The sequence below is a fragment of the Phyllobates terribilis genome, unplaced genomic scaffold (genome assembly GCF_046119375.1).
Source record: "Phyllobates terribilis strain yellow unplaced genomic scaffold, ASM4611937v1 Scaffold_4__5_contigs__length_816908805, whole genome shotgun sequence".
Lineage (NCBI taxonomy): Eukaryota > Metazoa > Chordata > Amphibia > Anura > Dendrobatidae > Phyllobates > Phyllobates terribilis.
This window is the reverse complement of record NW_027362764.1, coordinates 202,296,942-202,316,071: the sequence shown is the minus strand read 5'-3', so window position 1 is coordinate 202,316,071 and position 19,130 is coordinate 202,296,942. Positions and strand designations below refer to the sequence as shown.

At 42.8% G+C, this 19,130-nt stretch overlaps 1 protein-coding gene across 1 annotated transcript in view; it reads left to right on the top strand.

Moving 5' to 3' along the window:
* Positions 1-19,130, top strand: part of GADL1 (glutamate decarboxylase like 1) — a 564,135-nt gene that overhangs the window by 96,860 nt on the left and 448,145 nt on the right. The window contains exon 2 of the mRNA XM_073678031.1: positions 2,267-2,439. Within this exon, the coding sequence (XP_073534132.1) occupies positions 2,267-2,439 (173 nt within the window). The remainder of the gene's footprint in view (positions 1-2,266; positions 2,440-19,130) is intronic.

The following is a 19,130-nucleotide window of genomic DNA, read 5'->3' as shown; positions in this document are numbered from 1 at the left end:
GCCCACACTGCAGCAGGGATTTGCAGCAGGGATTTTGGCCCACTCCCCCATACAGATCTTCTCCAGATGTTTCAGGTTTCAGGGCTGTCACTAAGCAACATTGAGCTTCAGCTCCCTCCAAAGATTTTCTATTGGGTTTTTGTCTGGAGACTGGCTAGGCACCTCCAGGACCTTTAAAAAGCTCCATAAGGAGCCACTCCTTAGTTGCCCTGGCTGTGTGTTTCAGGTCATTGTCATGCTGGAAGACCCACCCATAACCCATCTTCAATGCTCTTACTTAGGGAAGGAGTTTGTTTGCCAAAATCCCACGATACATGATCCCATCCATACTCCCTTCAATATGGTGCAGTCATCCTGTCCCATTTGCAGAAAAGCACCCCCAAAGTATGATGTTTCCCCCACCATGCTTCATGGTTGGGACGGTGTTCTTGGGGTAGAACTCATCCTTCTTCCTTCAAACACTGTGAGTGGAGTTGATACCAAAAAGTTTTAATTTGGTCTCCTCTGACCACATGACCTTCTCCGATACCTTCTCTGGATCATCCAGATGGTCATTGGCGAGCTTCAAACGGGCCTGTACATGTGCGGGTGTGAGTAGGGGGACCTTGCGTGCCCTGCAGGATTTTAAGCAATTATGGTGTAGCGTGTTACTAACGGTAATGTGAGATTGAGATTGTGGTCCCAGCTTTCTTCAGGTCATTGACCAGGTTCTTCCGTGTAGTTCTGGGCTGATTCCTGACCTTTCTCAGAATCTTCCTTACCCCATGAGGCAAGATCTTGCATTGAGCCCCAGACCAAGGAAGATTAAGAGTCATCTTGTGTTTCTTCCATTTTCTAATAATTGTGCCAACAGTTGTTTTCATCAAGCTGCTTGTCTATTTTCCTGTATCTCATCCAAGCATCCAAGCCTTGTGCAGGTCTACAGTTTTGTCCCTGGTGTCTCTAGACAGCTCTTTGGTCTTGCTATGGTGGAGAGGTTAGAGTGTGATTGATTGAGTGTGTTGACAGGTTTCTTTTATACAGGTAACGAGTTCAAAGAGGTTCAATTAATACAGGTAATGAGTGCAGAGTAGGATGGCTTCTTAAAGAAAAATAAACAGCTCTGTGAGAGCCAGAATTCTTCTTGCTGGTTGGTAGGTGATCAAATACTTAAACTCCCCACACGATATGTCATCGTGAACTCCCCGGCAAAAAAGCCATGCCTTGCAGGAGCATTTAACCCCTTGAATGTCACTCCCTTCCTGCCCCCTGGGTGTAACCTAAGTCCCCTTCCCTGGAGGTTTGTAGCTGAATCTCCCAAAACCGATTAAAAATCATAACTCCTTTCTGGACGGTCCTAGGGCAGCGGTTCTTGTGCCGTTGGATCTGGAGACTAAACACAGCTTAGCTATCTGGTTGTTACTAGTTGTTCTATGTATCTCCGTATCCCTATGTGCTACAACGAGTCGAGACCCAGGTAGGCATTCGTCATGTTCTGAGGAACTCGAAAATATACACGATGTATGGCTAGTGTGCACAATAAGTCCATATTCTCCTTATGAAATCATAGCTGACTCAGACCGCATGGTATTCACATGCCAATCTAGCCCTTTCTTTTGAGCTGAGCTGGCTCAAGGTATGAGATCTGTTACTCACAGTCTTTGGACTCTTGACCCCATCCTGCTGCTGCTAGCTGTTCTGTTACAACTGCACAATGAAGGGGATTTTATAATACCATGCCAAATAGGACACAAAGGATTGACATGGAATTGTATGTCCAATATTCTTCACACATATATTGTCCTCTGGTCCCTGCTTCTGGAGCTTTAGTACAAGGTTGTTGTGTAGCACAGTATCAAATGTCTTTATTAATATAGAAAAAGACTACAAAATCTTACCAAATTCCTTGACTTTAAATGAAGATATTAAACTATTCTATTTGATGTATCCATTTATTCAATGGCAAGATCTTTTTAAAATTGGTTTCATAAATCAAATATAAAGTTGTCTTGAGCTAACATTTGCGACGTTATCATAACTACTCTCATGATGTTGTGTATGCATATGATCTCTTATTTTTGTCTGCATTGATTTCCAAAGATTAAGGCTGTAAATTTCCCTTTGACCTGTCATGCATTAGACAAGATAGTGCCCCCCACTGAGCATTAAAGAGCATAAGTATGCTATTACTTTGCAGAAAAAATGTTACTTTTACTTTCTTTTATTTTCACTGAATATAATTTCCTGGAGGAGTTTTATTTCTAATTGAAATCATTTTGTTTTTTAGCTGATTCAAGCTCACAAGAGACAAAGGGAATGAAAAAAAATGCGGTACTTGTGGAAGGTGTTGTACTCAATGGACCAATAATTGACTGTGTTTCTGGAGAAAAATTTGTGGAAGACGTTTTTAGGATATTGATGAATGAGGTTGTATACAAAGCAAATGATGTTTCTGAAAAGGTAAAATTATGATTGCTGCTAACTTTAATATAGTGTTCAATCATGACGAGTGAACCTCCAATAATGTAATGAATATGCCTAGTTAACAAAAGTGAGCTAAATAGTGATCACACCTAAATCATAATAGTTTTAAGTGATAGGTCCATTACACTCCCTGACAGAAGTTATGTCGCTTATCCATGTTATGTAAATAAAAGCTTATAACCTTACATTAAATTCATCCATTGGTTTTATAAATTACTCTTTTGAAAGCTGAAACTCTCCCAAATTTGGTTTAGGTTAAGAATATAAATTGGCATCAATGCTAAAATATTGATCATTTAATGAACACAGAATGGTCAGATTTTGGCAAGACAAAAGTTTTGTCGTCTGGTGATATAATGCACCCAATTCCTAGTTTACATCCTCACCAGTGCTCAGTAAATGATCGGTTAATTAGTGGGTGTGTATAAAAAGAAACCCAGCACCCCAGACCTTCACTTTAACTGCAACTTGAGCTCTGACAACATGCCAAAAATCCACCCTGCGACCAAAGCCTTGATTATCAAGAGGCTGGAGACCAGATCCACTGCAGAGGTGGCTGGCACATTTAATGTGTCTTAGCTTCAAGTACAAAGAATTTAACAAAGATTTGAAGAGACTGGAGATGTGTTTGACAAGCCCAGGTCCAGCAGACCCGGCAAGACAACTGCTCAGGAGGAACGTTTGTTGGTTAGAAATTCCAAAGCAAGCCCCTCTTCCACTGCAGCAGAGCTCCAACAGGCCTGGTCACCTCAAGTCACTGTGTCAACTAGAACAGTTTGTAGGATTCTGTCTCGAAATGGCCTCCATGGTCGAATCAGTGCCCAGAAGCCAACACTAAACAAAAGGCAAATAAAAAGCATTTGCAAAGTACCACAGCCTGCTAAACAGATGAACGCTGGAAAAGTGGCAGAAGGTGGATTTCTCTGATGAATCTTCAGTAGAATTACACCACAGCCGCTGCAAATACTGCAGGAGACCTACTGGAGCCCGTATGGAGCCCGTATGGATCCAAAATACACCCAGAAAACAGTTACATTTGGTGGTGGAAAGATCATGGTCTGGGGTTACATTCAGTATGGGGGTGTGCAAAACATTTGCAAGGTGGAAGGCAATAGCAATAGCCTAAAATATCAAGAAGTATTAGCTACCTCTTACATTCCAAATCATAAAAGGGGTCAAATGCTGCAGCAGGATGGTGCTCCATCTCATACATCCATCTCTACAACAAAGTTCCTCCAGGCAAAAAAGATCAAGATGCTCAAGGACTGGCCAGCCCAGTCACCAGACATGAACATCATTGAGCATGTTTGGGGTAGGATGAAAGAGGAAGCTTGGAAGATAAAACCAAATAATCTAGATGAACTCTGGGAGGTATGTAAGACGGCATTCTCTGCTATTCCTGATGACTTCATTAATAAATTGTATGAATCATTGTTGAACCGCATGGATGCAGTCCTTCAAGCTCATGGAAGTCACACAAAATATTAAATATGACTCTAATAACAGCACAACTTCATTCACCAATGTTATGCAACATATATTTGTATTTTAAGATAATTATTTGTTTGAATATCACATTACTTTCTGTGGGCGACAATACTTTTGTCTTGCCAAAATCTGACCAGTCTGTGTTCATGAAATGATCAATATTTCAGCATTGATGCCAATTTATTTTCTTAACCCAAACCAAATTTGGGAGGGTTTCAGCTTTCAAAAGAGTAATTTATAAAACCAATGGATAAATTTAACGTCAGGTTATAAGCTTTTATTTACATAACATGGATAAGCAACAAAACTTCTGTCAGGGACTGTATAGGAATCATGAGTATACATTGTTACAATATGCCATTCATTCATGATCAGAACAGATGTGACCTCTAGGACCCCTGTTGATTACCTTAAGCAATTGACAAAAGCCCATTTTGTCAGTAAGACTGCTTGCCCTCTATTCGTTTTTCAAGCGTTTTTGCCACGGAATTTCCGCAGCAAAAACGCTTAAAAAACGCTTGGTAATACGTGACCCATGGTCCCCAATGATAATCCGCATGTGCTTTGCACATGCTGCGGAAATTTCCGCTGAAGATTATCATTGTGGAAAAATACGCAGCATGTCCATTAATTTTGCAGACACGAAGCGTAATCACTGCCATTGACTTGCATTGGACCGCATGACATCCGCATCACTGCATCTGCTCAAGCGGATATCACACGGTTCAATGTGCAGATGGTACCCAGGTCTGGAGGAGAGGAGACTCTCCTCCAGACCTGGGTACCACAGAAACTGTAAAAAAAAGAATTTAATATAAAAAATAAAGATTATACTTACCTTCCGATGTCCTCCCGGTGTTTTCTCTCCGCCGTCTGGTCTGCTGTATGGGTCGCGTTGTTGTGAAGGACCTGCCATGACGTCATTGAGTCATGTGACCTGTCACACCACGCGAGCCGCCCAAGACACCGGATGCTGCATTGAGGCACCGGGAGGACATCGGAAGGTGATTATAATTATTATTATTTTTTTTTTCCATTCTTATTCTTTTTTTTTTAACTAAATTGGTCACACTACTATAAATCCATGTCGGTTGCATGGATTTATATAGTGTGAACAAGTTGTCAAGCACTTTCCAAGTGATGCTAAGGCTGTGTGCCCACGTAGCATTTTTCAAGCGTATATGCTGCGGAATTTCCGCAGCGTAAACGCTTGAAAAACGCATGTATATCCGCACCCCATTGTCCCCAATGGGATTCCGCAAGTTCTATGCACATGCTGCGGATTTTTCCGCAGCGTTTATGCCGCGTTCAAAAATCCGCAGCATGTCATTTAATTTTGCGTTTCAGCAAGCGGAATTGCCTTTGTCCAATGCATAAAAAACGCAAGGCAATTCCGCATGTGGAAAACGCGTGATAAACGCGCGAAAAATGCGCGATAAACGCGTGCGGAATTCCGCATGCGTTTTTCCGGGAGAGGACTTGCATTTATGCAGCAGAAATTTTCTGCTTCATAAATGCAACGTGGGCACATAGCCTAAAATCGCTTGGAAAAGCGCTTGATAACCTGCATGCAGAAATGCATGCAAAAACGCTTGACAAACGCTTCTACCTGGCGGGAAAAACGCATGTAAAAACTGCATGCGTTTTTCCTGCCAGGGAGAAGCGGAAAAAATATGAAGCATTTCTGCATCGTGGGTACACAGCCTAAATACTCTCAACTACTTAATGGCACCTTGTGAATGTGGCTATGTTGCAATTTACTGCACAAAAGGTGAATGGCAGAACATCGGAGCAAGAAAAATCTGTTAAGGAATTAGTGCTAAGGATGAACAGACCCATGGATAATCGGGTTCGTCGAGTTTGGCTGAAATTAAAAAAAACATCTTAATTCGGGTACCAGAATGGTATCCAAATTTGATGCCAAACCAGAACCTTATTCAGGTGGCCTGAATGTCTAGCGGTTCCCACTCTGTCCTCTGTGTAACATCGTGGGAAACACCGGCTGTGACCAGCGGTAACCTTACTGAAGTCACCGCCGGTCACAGCCGTTGGGTATGAGCCAACAGCTGTAACCGGTGGTGACAAGATTACCGCTGGTCAGTCACCAGTTGATGATTACTACTGTTGTCAGCATCGCCTGCTCTCGCTGATAACAGCGAGAGTAGGTGACGCTAATAAGAGTATTTATCAGCTGGGGCCTGTGCATAATGGTAGCTTTACTGTTATTCACAGGCACCGGAGACAAAGAAGAAGATGGAAGTGGATTACTTTGTTGGATCTTTTTATTAATATATGGGTGAAAAAGGGCTAGTGTGAGGGAGTCTTTAATCAAATGAATTTTTTTTCTGTGTGTGTTTATTTATTTTTACTACTGGGTTAGTAATGGGGATGTCTGACTGATACTTCTCCATTACTGACCCCAAAAAACAAATTACCCCGATTGCCACCGCACCAGGGCAATCTGGAAGAACTGAGACTAAGTGCTAGAATTGGTGCATCAGATATGATGCTCCACCACTGGGGTAGCTGCAGGCTGATATTTGTAGGTTGGGAATGGCCCAATAACCATGGAGTTTTCCAGCCTCTTAATATAAGCCCGCAGCTGTCTTCTTTCCCTTAGCTTGATCATGCCATTTTTTAAATTTGCTTATTTATTTATTTATTACTAATAAATGAATGAATGAAAGAATGAAAAATACTAATAAATAAATAAATGAAAAAAACGACATGGGGTCACCCCTATTTTTAATAATTAGCCAAGGGAAAGAAGACAGCTGTGAGCTGGCCTTATTATGCTGGGAAGGGGCCAATAACCATGGGCATTTCCAGCCTATTAATATCAGCTTGCAACTATCTGCTTTCCCTTAGCTGGTTATTAAAAATAGGGGGACCCCACACCGTTTTCTTCATTTATTTATTTATTACTGTTACGCACATGCCCGGACTGACTGACGTGAGCATGGCTAGTGATCCCACTGGACAATGAACCGAGGAGTGCCTGGAAGGGCATGACTAAGTATTAACTCGGTCCGACCAAGGTTGCACAGCAGCTCGGTCGACTCTGTGAACCAGGGAGGAACCTAGCAGAGGGACTAGGTGCTACTCCAGGTCAGACCCCAGTCACAGCTGTTGACCCACACCGGGGAATGCAGGATCAGGCAAGTTAGGCTGGCATACTGACAGGTGGGTACTGGCAGGCGCGGCTGGTATGCAAACAGGTGGGTACTGGCAAGCAGGGACGCAGGCAGGATAAGGACCAGTACAGACTGGGATACAGGAACAGAGACGCAGGTGCGGCAGACAAGCAGAGCAGAGCAAAACCCGCAGGTGCTGTAAACGAGCAGAGTAGAGCAAAACCCGCAGGTGCAGTAGACAAGCAGAGCAGAGCAAAACCCGCTGGTGCGGTAGACAAGCAGAGCAGAGCAAAACCCACAGGTGTGGTAGATGAGCAGAGCAGAACCCGCAGATGCGGTAGACAAGCAGAACAGAGCAAAACCCGCAGCTGCGGTAGACAAGCAGAGCAGAGCAAAACCCGCAGGTGCGGGAGACAAGCAGAGCAGAGCAAAACCCGCAAGTACGGTAGACAAGCAGAGCAGAAACACACCAAGTACTTACAATGAAGTAGCGAGTGAACACTAAACTCACAAACAGAAGTACAGAGACAACAAATTGGAGTTAGGTGCAGGTTCAGACACTGCAGGAAAAGGGAAGATGCGAACATAGAGACAAACAAGTAATGAGCTAGGACATAGTTCAGACAGGAACTGAACCAGGAACAAGATACAGGAAAGACCCTGGGAACTCAGCTACTAGGGTGGAGGAAACAGACTAGAAGTCACAGATACAGGTAACGAGCCTGGGTATACAGCCCCCAGGGTGGCGGAACAGACTAGAAGTCACAGATACAGGTAAGAGGCCTGAGTACAGGGTGGTGGAAGCAGACAAGATACAGGACAGGACCTGGCAACTCAGTTGCACAGAACATACTGAAAGAAAGTGTTGCTCAGGCCCCTCCTACTGGGTGGAGGGGGTTTAAGTATCCAGTGACTCACAACAATAGGCTGGGGATGCATTAGGAGTGCGCACACAGTAACTATAAGAATCAGACAGTAACCCCGCCGCCGCCCTAAGCAATCAGACAAGAGACATGCACACAGCAGGTTCTGGAGCAAAGTGTGCAGCCAGGACTGATAGGTAAGATGGCGGTCTTACATGGTGGAAGGTGGTAAGCCATACCAGCACGCCGCCAGGGATGTTACAATTACTAATAAAAAAGTAAATTAAAATACTAATAAATAATGAATGAAAAGAATAACGTGGAGTCCCCCCTATTTTTAATAACTACCCAAGGGAAAGAAAACAAATGTGGGCTGGAATTATTATTCTGGGAAGGGGCCAATATCCATGGACCTTCCCATCCTATTAATATCAACCCCCAGTTGTCTGCTTTGTCTTTGCTGGTAATTAAAAATGGGGGTATGCTAAAAAAAAAATGATGTGGGGTCTCCCCTATTTTTAATAACTAACTAAGTCAAAGCAGACATCTGCAGACTGATATTAATAAGCTGGAAAGGGCTATGGATATTGGCCCCATCCCATCCTAATAAGACCATCCCTCAGCAGCCCCAGAAATGACTCATCCATTAGATGCACCAGTTCTGGCACTTAGACTTGGCTCTTCCTGATTGCCCTGGTGCGGTGGAAATCATAGAAATGGGATTGTGGGGTTGATGTTAGCTGTGTAATGTCTGCTGACATCAAGCCCACGAGTTAGTATTGGAGAGGCGTCTAGCAGACACCCTCTTTACTAACCCAGTAAGTAAAAAGAGAAGAAAACACACTGAAGAAAAATCTTTATTTGAAAAAAACCTCTCCAATAATGTCTCTTTTTCCCATTTATTAAAAAATAATAATGAAAAAAAGTAATAATAAGCCACAGGGTTCAACATAGTCCATAATATAGGGGTCCCAAAAAGATCCCAGTCTTCTTCATCCAGTTTATGGAGCTCCAGTTTGAGAACATTCTGAGAACGAAGCTCCATAGGGTTACTCGCCGTCAGTAGCAGGCAGGAGTGTGAGAATTTCCGTGCCTGCCACTGACCGCAAGTGAACTATGAATTCTCGTTCTGAGAACTGTCTCAGAACGAGACTCCATAGTATCCGAAGGGCGTCGTGGCAAATTTCACTATTGGATTACCGTCGCAACTTCCTGGATTTATTTTTAATTAATAAATGAGTAAACGAGGGAGTGTGGGGAGTCTTTATTCAAATAAAATATTTTTTTCCTGTGTGTCTGTGTTTTATTAACAACATTTTGTCGGAAAGGGTGTGGCTCAAATTGAAATCAATTTGTGCCAAAGTTTAGGGTACATTTTCTGTAGTTTGCCAACTAAAAGTTGGAGTAAACATTGATAAATTTTCACTTTCTAAAAGTTATACAGTTTTAATAAACCAGCCCAATTTTTTTTCCACATTTAATCTATTTATTAGAAAGGAGAGATTCTTTTAAAATTTTAACTTACCAGCTTTAACAATGTTTTTTTTGTTTATTGATTTGCAGCAAATCGCAAATAGACGAATTGACTTGAAAAAATATGTACAGCACTCTAAGAACAATATCAAACTAATATCAATCTCTTTAATCCAAACACATCCCTAATAATATCAAAGTGACTTTAACATATATGGCTATGGGTAACCAGATGGTAACAGTTTTTTATTGCTGAGCTGATACCTATTATCAGTAATGTTTGTTCAATGTTTTATGGCTTTCTCTCCCTATCTCTATTGCTAAGCTGTGAGCTGTGAGGTCTCTCACTATCAAGATACACCCCCAAATGGCAGCTGTATTCCCTATTTCTGCTTTTATACAGACTATGATAGTTCCTTACCGCTATGCTATACAGCTGTACTATAGTGTGATAGCTGCAAGGCATTATAGGGAAGTCTGCTAAGCTTTGCCCAAGGTCATGTAGCCCTTCTCTGCCATTTTACACATTGCTAAAGACTGCTTTAACCAATGGGGATTTTTGGATATTTGTGGGAATCCAGTTGTAAATTCTTAAAGTTTGTAAAAAATCATCAGGAATTTGATTCACATCAAATTAGTTTGGTTATATCTAATTTTTATACATGGATGAACATAGCAGATATACATAATAACCATTATTATTCAAAACTCGATTTGTATAAAATAAAGTGAAAAACTCTATGGGATCTCAAGATATCTTTGATCCTTGTATTTTCACGCAGAGGACCTGATTTACTAAAGTTATCTAACTTTTAAACAGTGAAAACTTGGACTATACAGTCTTAAAATGTGCCTAATTTATTAAAGTGAGAAGCTCTGGAGAGGGACAAAAGCGTACACAAAATAGGGCAATGCCGTCTGGCAATGGGTAGGTGTAATCAATGGTAGCACTCACCTAAAGGTGTTGTGTGCAGGCACAACACCTATAATGGCATCAAAAGCCACTGCTGCTTCCCACGTGGCTGGAGGAAATGGTTCTTCCAAAGGTAATGGCAAAAAATGGAAGCTGGCACTTTAGGTGGGCTGCGCTGCGGGAATGAAGAGGCTTGGGATTCCAAGATGGTTTTTATTAATACCAACGCGCTTCTCCGCCGGACCAGCACCTTTCTCAAGGTATAAAAACCAAATGAACAGCACACAACAACTGAGGACTTTAAGTAGGAGAAAATGGCTCCAAAAAGCATAAGGAGCGCACCTGAAAGGGAGGGGGGGTAGCAAGGAAAAAGAAAAAAAAGGAGAAAAAAAAAAAGGAGAGAGAAAGAAAAAAAAAAGGGTGTTGACACACGGAAGGTAAAGTGGTTAATAAAGTAGAGAAAAACTAAATAAATAAATAGGGAAGGAGTGCAGGGAATAAGGTTAAACCTTGATCGAGCAGACTGATATGTAAAATATAAAAAAAATAAAAAGAGGTGATGAATATATATGAATTGTGAGCAAAGATAAACATAAAGAGTAATTAAAAAATACAAGAAAGGCTGAGTGCACACAATGCGGTTTTAATGCATTTACGCAGCGTTTAAATCGCCGCAGAAACGCATTAAAACCGCTTCGTAAGAGGTCTGCCATGCTTAGCAATGATAATCCGCATGTGCTGTGCACATGATGCGGAAATTTACACTGCGGATTATCATTGCGGCACAAACCACAGCACGACCAATTTTGGCGCGATTTCATTGACTTGCATTAAATCGCAGCAAACCCACATGTATAATATCTATATATGCGGATTTGCTGCATTTCAATGTAAAACAATAGGCGCAAAATCGTGCCACGGCTGATACCCGGGTCGGGAGAGGAGGCTGCTACTCCTCTCATCTGACCGCTGCTCTGGTTGATAACAGCGAGAGCAGCGTGAATGGGAGAAGTGGCAGCCTGCCAGTGGCAGTGTAAAAAAAGAATCAAAAAGTAAAAATAAAAAAATAAACCTTCATACTTACCTCTCCGATGGCCCCCGGTGACCTCCTGGGTGATGCTGTTCCATTGGCGGTTCGCTGCACACTGCGGGGACCTGCAGTGATGTCACTGATCACCTGATGGTCACGCGACCATCAGGTGATCTGTGACATCACCGATCAGCTGATGGTTGTGTGACCATCAGGTCATCAGTGCCGCTGATTGCTAAAGCCAGTAATCAGCTAATCGGTCTCATGACCGATCAGCTGATGCTCACGTGACCTCCCCATGGAAGCATTCTCAAAAATTCTCCCATGGTGGCTAGCTCACCGGGGCTCATCAGCTGATCTTCAGCTGATGAACCCCAGTGACCCCCTGCAGCACTGTATACTGACAGGGGGTGATTTTACACCCCTGTCAGTATACAGTGCTGTATTCTACAGCTGTGACATCAGTGATTGCTGATGTCACAGCTGTAGAAATTATCCAGATCATCGTGGGACCTTGGCGTTACGTGGATTACGTCATTGACGGCGGACAGGTGAGGAATATTGTTGTTTGTTTTTTTACATTTTTTTTCAGGAGATCGAGGGCTTCGTGGAGGCGTGTAATAAAAAAATTGTAGAACCTTGTCTGTTTTATGTCATTAAAATTCTTTATTCTGGCCGTGTCTTTTAATTAAAATGCGCCCACCATTTTACTACGTGGTTAGTAATGGGGGCGTCTTATAGACGCCTTCCATTACTTACCTGATCTTCACGTCAGCCGCCAATACAAGGCTGATGTGAACCCCAACCCCATTACCCGTTCCACCACTACAGGGCAGCGTGGAAGAGTGAGGCTAAGCGCCAGATTTGGTGCATCTTATGGTTGCGCCATTTATGGGACTGCTGAGGGGTGATATTAATATCCACAGAGGGGACTAGTATTCATGGCCTCTTCCATGGCTATTAATATCAGCCACAGCTGTCTAGTTTAGCCTTTGCTGGCTAGATTTTAAAGGGGGACTCCATGTCAATTTTTTTCTGGGGTCCCCCTGATATCTAGCCAGTAAAGGCTAAACTGACAGCTGTGGGCTGATATTAATAGCCATGGAACATTCTTGGCTAATGGCCCCTTCCGCGACAACTAATATCAGCCCCCAACGGTCGGCTTTCCCTCTGCTAGTTATAAAAATGACGCGGGAGCCTACACCATTTTTTTAAGCTTTGTGCCAATAATTCAGACGTAGCACTGCTTTAGACGCAAATTTTGGCTGCGTTCAAAACGTTGCATTTTATTGAACGCAGGTAAATCCACATGTGTTCACTGAACCATGCAGATTTACCGCATTCAATACTTTCTAGTGGTCTGATTTCTGTTGTGGAGACTAGCGACTCCACAAGAGAAGTTGGCATGCTGTGGTCCTGAAAGACGCACCACATGTCAGTGTCCGCGGGTGATTCTCAGCCTAAGATACACTCATAGCAGACAAGGGATTTCTAGATATCCCATCCACTATGCTGTAACATCCGGACGCTGCGGATTTGACGCTGTATAAACATGCAGCGTCAAACCTGGTGCGGCTCCTGACCGTGGCCATGTACCCAAACTCACCCGCAGCATGTCAACTTCTGTAGCGGACGCGCTAGTCTCCGCCGCAGATTTTGACCGATTGAAGTGTCATTATGTGCGGTGGATTCACATTTACTGACAACAAAAGTGCGGGATTATAAGACCGCATTTTGGACTCAACATAAATACGTTGTGTCCAAAGCGCAAAGCGCTGCTGAGTGCTGATCTGGGGGGGGGGACGTAGGGGCTAATGAACCAGCTGTGAGATGTTAATTATGGCCAGGGAAAATGTTTTCCTAGTGGCACATTCCCAAGCTAAGAAAAACAGCTCACAGCAGTCGCATAAATTACGTGAATAGAAATGCTAATGAAGATTGGGTGAATGGGACTAGCTGACAACCAGCTTTTTTTGTTTGGTGATGTTAAGGTGTCAATCAGACCTTTTCATGACCAAAGTAAAGAAACACACAGACACAGTGTAATCACTTTATTTGAAATACAACAGACCCATTCTTTAATCATTTAAATTAACCAATATACTCACCCCAGTTCTTATGGCAATCCAAGGGCTTAATCTATGTCCCACCAACTTTATTTAGCTCCAAAAATCATTAAATCATTCATTGTTGCTCAAAAATGCTTCAAAAACGCTTAAAAAAATGTATGTAGAAATGCGTCAAAAACACATGTAAAAGCTGCATGCGTTTTTTCTGACAAGGAGAGGCAAAAACGCTCAGGAAATTTCTGCTTCAAATCTGCATCGTGGGCACATAACCAAAGTGAGACAACCAAGATTAGATCTTGTCTCACAGTGGGATAGATTTAACCAAAGTCAGGATATTTAGGTGTGTGGCCATATGAGAATCCAGTGTGAAGCTAAGAAGAGAAAAGGAAAAGAGAAAGAAAAAAAAAAGCACAACTCGGCATGCATTCAGAGAAAGTGCTCCAGAGTTTCAGCATGGGGTTATAGTGGAGACTGTGTGCAAAAATAAAGTTAGTGCAAATGTGGTGAAAGTAATTAAAATAAAAAAGTACAAGAAGATATATATAAATATATATATTTATATTATATTATATAAATATATATATATACAGTACAGACCAAAAGTTTGGACACACCTTCTCATTTAAAGATTTTTCTGTATCTTCATGACTATAAAAATTGTACATTTACACTGAAGGCATCAAAACTATGAATTAACAGACGTGGAATTATATACTTAACAAAAAAGTGTGAAACAACTGAAAATATGTCTTATATTCTAGGTTCTTCAAAGTAGCCACCTTTTGCTTTGATGACTGCTTTGCACACTCTTGGCATTCTCTTGATGAGCTTCAAGAGGTAGTCACCGGAAATGGTTTTCACTTCACAGGCGTGCCCTGTCAGCTCTAATAAATTGGATTTTTTGCCTTATAAATGGGGTTGGGACCATCAGTTGTGTTGTGCAGAAGTCTGGTGGATACACAGCTGATAGTCCTACTGAATAGACTGTTAGAATTTGTATTATGGCAAGAAAAAAGCAGCTAAGTAAAGAAAAATGAGTGGCTATCATCACTTTAAGAAATGAAGGTCAGTCAGTCTGAAAAATTGGGAAAATTTTGAAAGTGTCCCCAAGTGCAGTTGCAAAAACCATCAAGCGCTACAAAGAAACTGGCTCACATGAGGACCGCCCCAGGAAAGGAAGACCAAGAGTCACCACTGCTTCTGAGGATAAGTTTATCCGAGTCACCAGCCTCAGAAATCGCAGGTTAACAGCAGCACAGATTAGAGACCAGGTAAATGCCACATAGAGTTCTAGCAGCAGACACATCTCTTCAACAACTGTTAAGAGGAGACTTTGTACAGCAGGCCTTCATGGTAAAATAGCTGCTAGGAAACCACTGCTAAGGACAGGCAAGAAGCAGAAGAGAACTTGTTTGGGCTAAAGAACACAAGGAATGGAAATTAGACCAGTGGAAATCTGTGCTTTGGTCTAATGAGTCCAAATTTGAGATCTTTGGTTCCAACCACCGTGTCTTTGTGCGACGCAGAAAAGGTGAACGGATGGACTCTACATGCCTGGTTCCCACCGTGAAGCATGGAGGAAGAGGTGTGATGGTGTGGGGGTGCTTTGCTGGTGACACTGTTGGGGATTTATTCAAAATTGAAGGCATACTTAACCAGCATGGCTACCACAGCATCTTGAAGCTCATCAAGAGAATGCCAAGAGTGTGCAAAGCAGTCATCAAAGCAAAAGGTGGCTACTTTGAAGAACCTAGAATATAAGACATATTTTCAGTTGTTTCACACTTTTTTGTTAAGTATATAATTCCACATGTGTTAATTCATAGTTTTGATGCCTTCAGTGTGTATGTACAATTTTCATAGTCATAAAAATGCAGAAAAATCTTTAAATGAGAAGGTGTGTCCAAACTTTTGGTCTGTACTGTATATAGTGAAAATTTTGACAAAGCAGCTCAATATCAAAAAGGCATAAAGAATTAGCGTATAAAGTAACAATATAAAATATATAAAAATAAGGCCGCTCTATATTTCTTTGATAGGTTGTGTACCCTCATAAAACCATAAGAGAATCTCCACTGGTAAGCATAAATAAAATAAAAATGACAATTAGAGTATAAAATATGATAATAAAATAAAAATATTATGTGTAAAAATATAAAAATACATAAAAAAAGCTCTAGTAAAAATAATCCATAGACTTGCCAACCTCACATAAAAAACTTCTGTGATCTCATTAAGTCCATGAGGCTCTAAGGTATTCAACCTATAGATCCAATAATTTTCCTTTGTTTTGAGGATTTCCATCCGGTTAAGGTTTCAGGGGGAATAAACTCAATTGGGACAATAGAAATACATGCATGTTCATTGGTACAATGTCTGGAGAGACCATGATACATAAAGCGTTTGGCTATGTTAGCTCTGTGTGAATTGAGCCTTTTATGTAAAGTTTGCTTTGTCCTACTAACAAACTGAAGGCCACATTTACACTCAATAAGGTTTATTATGAATTCAGTCTGACAGGTCATATAAGTTTTTAAAGGGAAGGTTTCTCCTATTTTACTTGACCTGAAAAAAATGTGTATTGTGCAAAATGCATTTGCAGCACAGACATTTTTTTGCTTGCATTTAAAGCTGCCAGGGGACTGCATGTTCAAGGTCTGCTGTGTCAAGGTACTTCCAAAGGTCTCAAGCGACTTGGAGCTATTAGGTTTCTCAAAGTGGGTGCCCGTCTGAAAGTAAACCGTGGTTGGTCAGAGATAAGGGGACCAGTATAGGGTCTTTTTGTAAAATGTGCCAATGCTTTTGTAGAACTTTCCTTAGAGGGAAATGAGCTGAATTAAAAGTAGTTAGAAAATTACTTGATAACTCATTTGTTCCCTTTTCATTGTCCTGGGATCTGGGTTCCAAACATTGTTGCTGTTTGAGCCCCCTGGTCCTTTGGTAGGCACTAGTGATGAGCGAGCATGCCTGCTACTGCTCAGTGCTCTCCTGAGCATCTCACTCCTCGAGATGCTCGGTGCTTGCCGAGTATTTCCAGGGTTGCTCGGGTCCCCTCCCTGCATGTTTGGTGCTCTTTACAGAGCCAATGAACATGGAGGGATTGCCTGCCACTCACTGTAATACCGCAGCCATGTTGGTTGTGGCATTACAGTGATTGGCTGGCCGCACAGCGCCATCAGGTCTATATATGACCTGGCGCCGCCATGCTCGTCACAGTCAGTCCGGAATCAGACAGTGTTGGGAGAGGTGCTGCTGAGCTAGGGAGAGATTTACTTGTTTGTAGTTAGTGTAGGTATACCAAACTATATTAGAGACACATATCCATCTCAACAAACAGTCCTTCTGAGGACTAATCCATCTGCAGAGATATCAGGCAGGCTGGTAAAATAGCAGACTGCAGTGCACATAGCACAAGAGGTTCCATTCCAGTTTTGCCTGCTGCTGCTGTTAGATATTTCTAGAAATAGGCCCAGGTCTTAGGGGCCAGTAATAATTTTTTTTGGATCTTAATCCTCATTATTTGCTTAAAAAGCAATCCAGAGAACAGAGTTTTTCTGCGCCATTTGCTTGTTGGCACTGCAGAAAACAACCAGGTCCTTTCTATTTTACAGCGCTAAAAATCCAGCTATTTAAAACTGTGGTTTGTCCGTCACTTGGATCACATATAATTGCGGTGAAAATACTGCCATTTATGGCCTCCATTAAAAATGTATTTCAGTGTGTCAGTGAAGCTATGGACACCAGTTGGCTGTTCAAAACAGTTACCTACAGGCCAGGTATTTAAAACTGTGTTTTCTCTGTCACACGGATCACATATACTTTTTCAGAAAATATTGCCATTTCTGGCCTCCATTAAAATTTTATTTCAGTGTGTCAGTGAAGCAATTGACACCAGTTTGCTGTTCAAAATAGTTACCTACAGGCCAGGAATTTAAAACTGTGGTTTGTCCGTCACACGGATCACATATAAGTTCGCTTCAAATTCAGTCATTTGTAGTGAGCGTGGAAGATATTGTCTTCCATTTAAAATTGGCAAGGCACGTGGCAAGGGACAGGGAACTGGACGTAATGGTGATGGTGCATGCAGAGGCCGAAGATGTGGGCAAGCTGAAATTGTGCCACAACAAACACCCACATATTCTCCCTCGACCTTCCTGTCCCAATTAATAGGGGACCGCAGAACACCTCTATTGAACATAGAGCAGTGTGAAAAGGTTATTGATTGGATAGCAGACAATGCTTCCAGTCACTTAGCCACCACCACCACCACCACCTTGTCTTCCACACGGTCAAGTTTCAGTAACTGTGAGTCTGGACCGCATATTCCTCACCCTGAACCTCCTTCCTCCCTCCATGTCGAGTGCCCAGAGACAACTAATCCCACATTTGGACACTTTGAAGAGCTGTTCATTTTTCCATTTATAGATTCGGGCCTCTCGCCCGGTCCACTTGAAGTGAGGCAAGAGGAGATCGCAAGTAGCGATGCCCAAATATTTGAGCAGCCACGGTCACACGAAGGCGATGGTAGGAAAGTGTCACAAGAGGTGGACGATGTTGAGACACAATTGGCAGAAAGTCAGGAGGAGGACCAGAATTTTGAAGTGGAAGACGAGGTGGTGGATAATATAGTAACTGACCCAACCTGGCAGGAGAACATGCAGAGCAATGACAGCAGCACACAAGGGGAGGGAGGCAGAGCACCCCAACAGGTAGTTGATGATGATTCACAATTGCCAGAAAGTCAGGAGGAGGACCAGGGTGCGGAAGTGGAAGACGAGGAGGTGGATGATATAGTAAATAACCAAACCTGGCAGGAGGACATGCAGTGTGAGGACAGCAACACAGGGGGAGGGAGGCAGAGCACTCCAACATGCAGGAAGAAGCAGTGTGGTGGCCGCAGAGAGAAGGCAGGCAACTATTCCCCGTAACACCAACACAAAAGAAGCTGCCAGTACAACTGTTAGGTTTTCCCGAGTCTGGTTGTTTTTTAAAGACTCAGTCGATAACCCTAAAAACGTCACTTGCACCACCTGCCATGCCAGCATCAGCAGGGGTGGCAAAACGAACAGCCTGACCACTACCAGCATGATCAGGCACATGGCAGCAAAGCACCCGACTTTCTCGGTCGAACACCAGGGTCCAGGAACAGTGTCTGCGTGAGGTACCACTGCTTCCTCCGCTGCTGTGAATGCAAGCAAATCCCCTGTTCATGGTGTATGCAAAGATGCCTCCTGCCCTGTACCTGTCACTGCACATTCTCAAGTAGCAGCATCAGGAAGCAAATCCACGTCCTTGTCTCAGCGCAGCGTTCAGTTGTCCATACCCCAGTCCTTGGAATGCAAGTGCAAATACGCAGCCAACGCTCCAAAGGCCACACTACTAAATTCTCACATTTCGCCACCGATTGCACTCGAAATGTTGCGTTTTAGGCTGTTCCTCGGTACTCGGTCCCCAGCCGCCACTTTTTCTCCCGGTGTGCCATCCCCGCATTACACATGCACGTGTCCCAAAACATTAGCCATGCCCTCAACAACGCAGTTACCGGGAAAGTCCACCTAACCACAGACACGCGGACAAGTGCTTGTGAGCAGGGATGGTACATCTCGCAGACGGCACACTGGGTTAACATAGTGGAAGTCGGGACTCAGTCAGACCTAGGACAGAACACGTCCTCCCGACTCCAAGGAACGCAGGCCC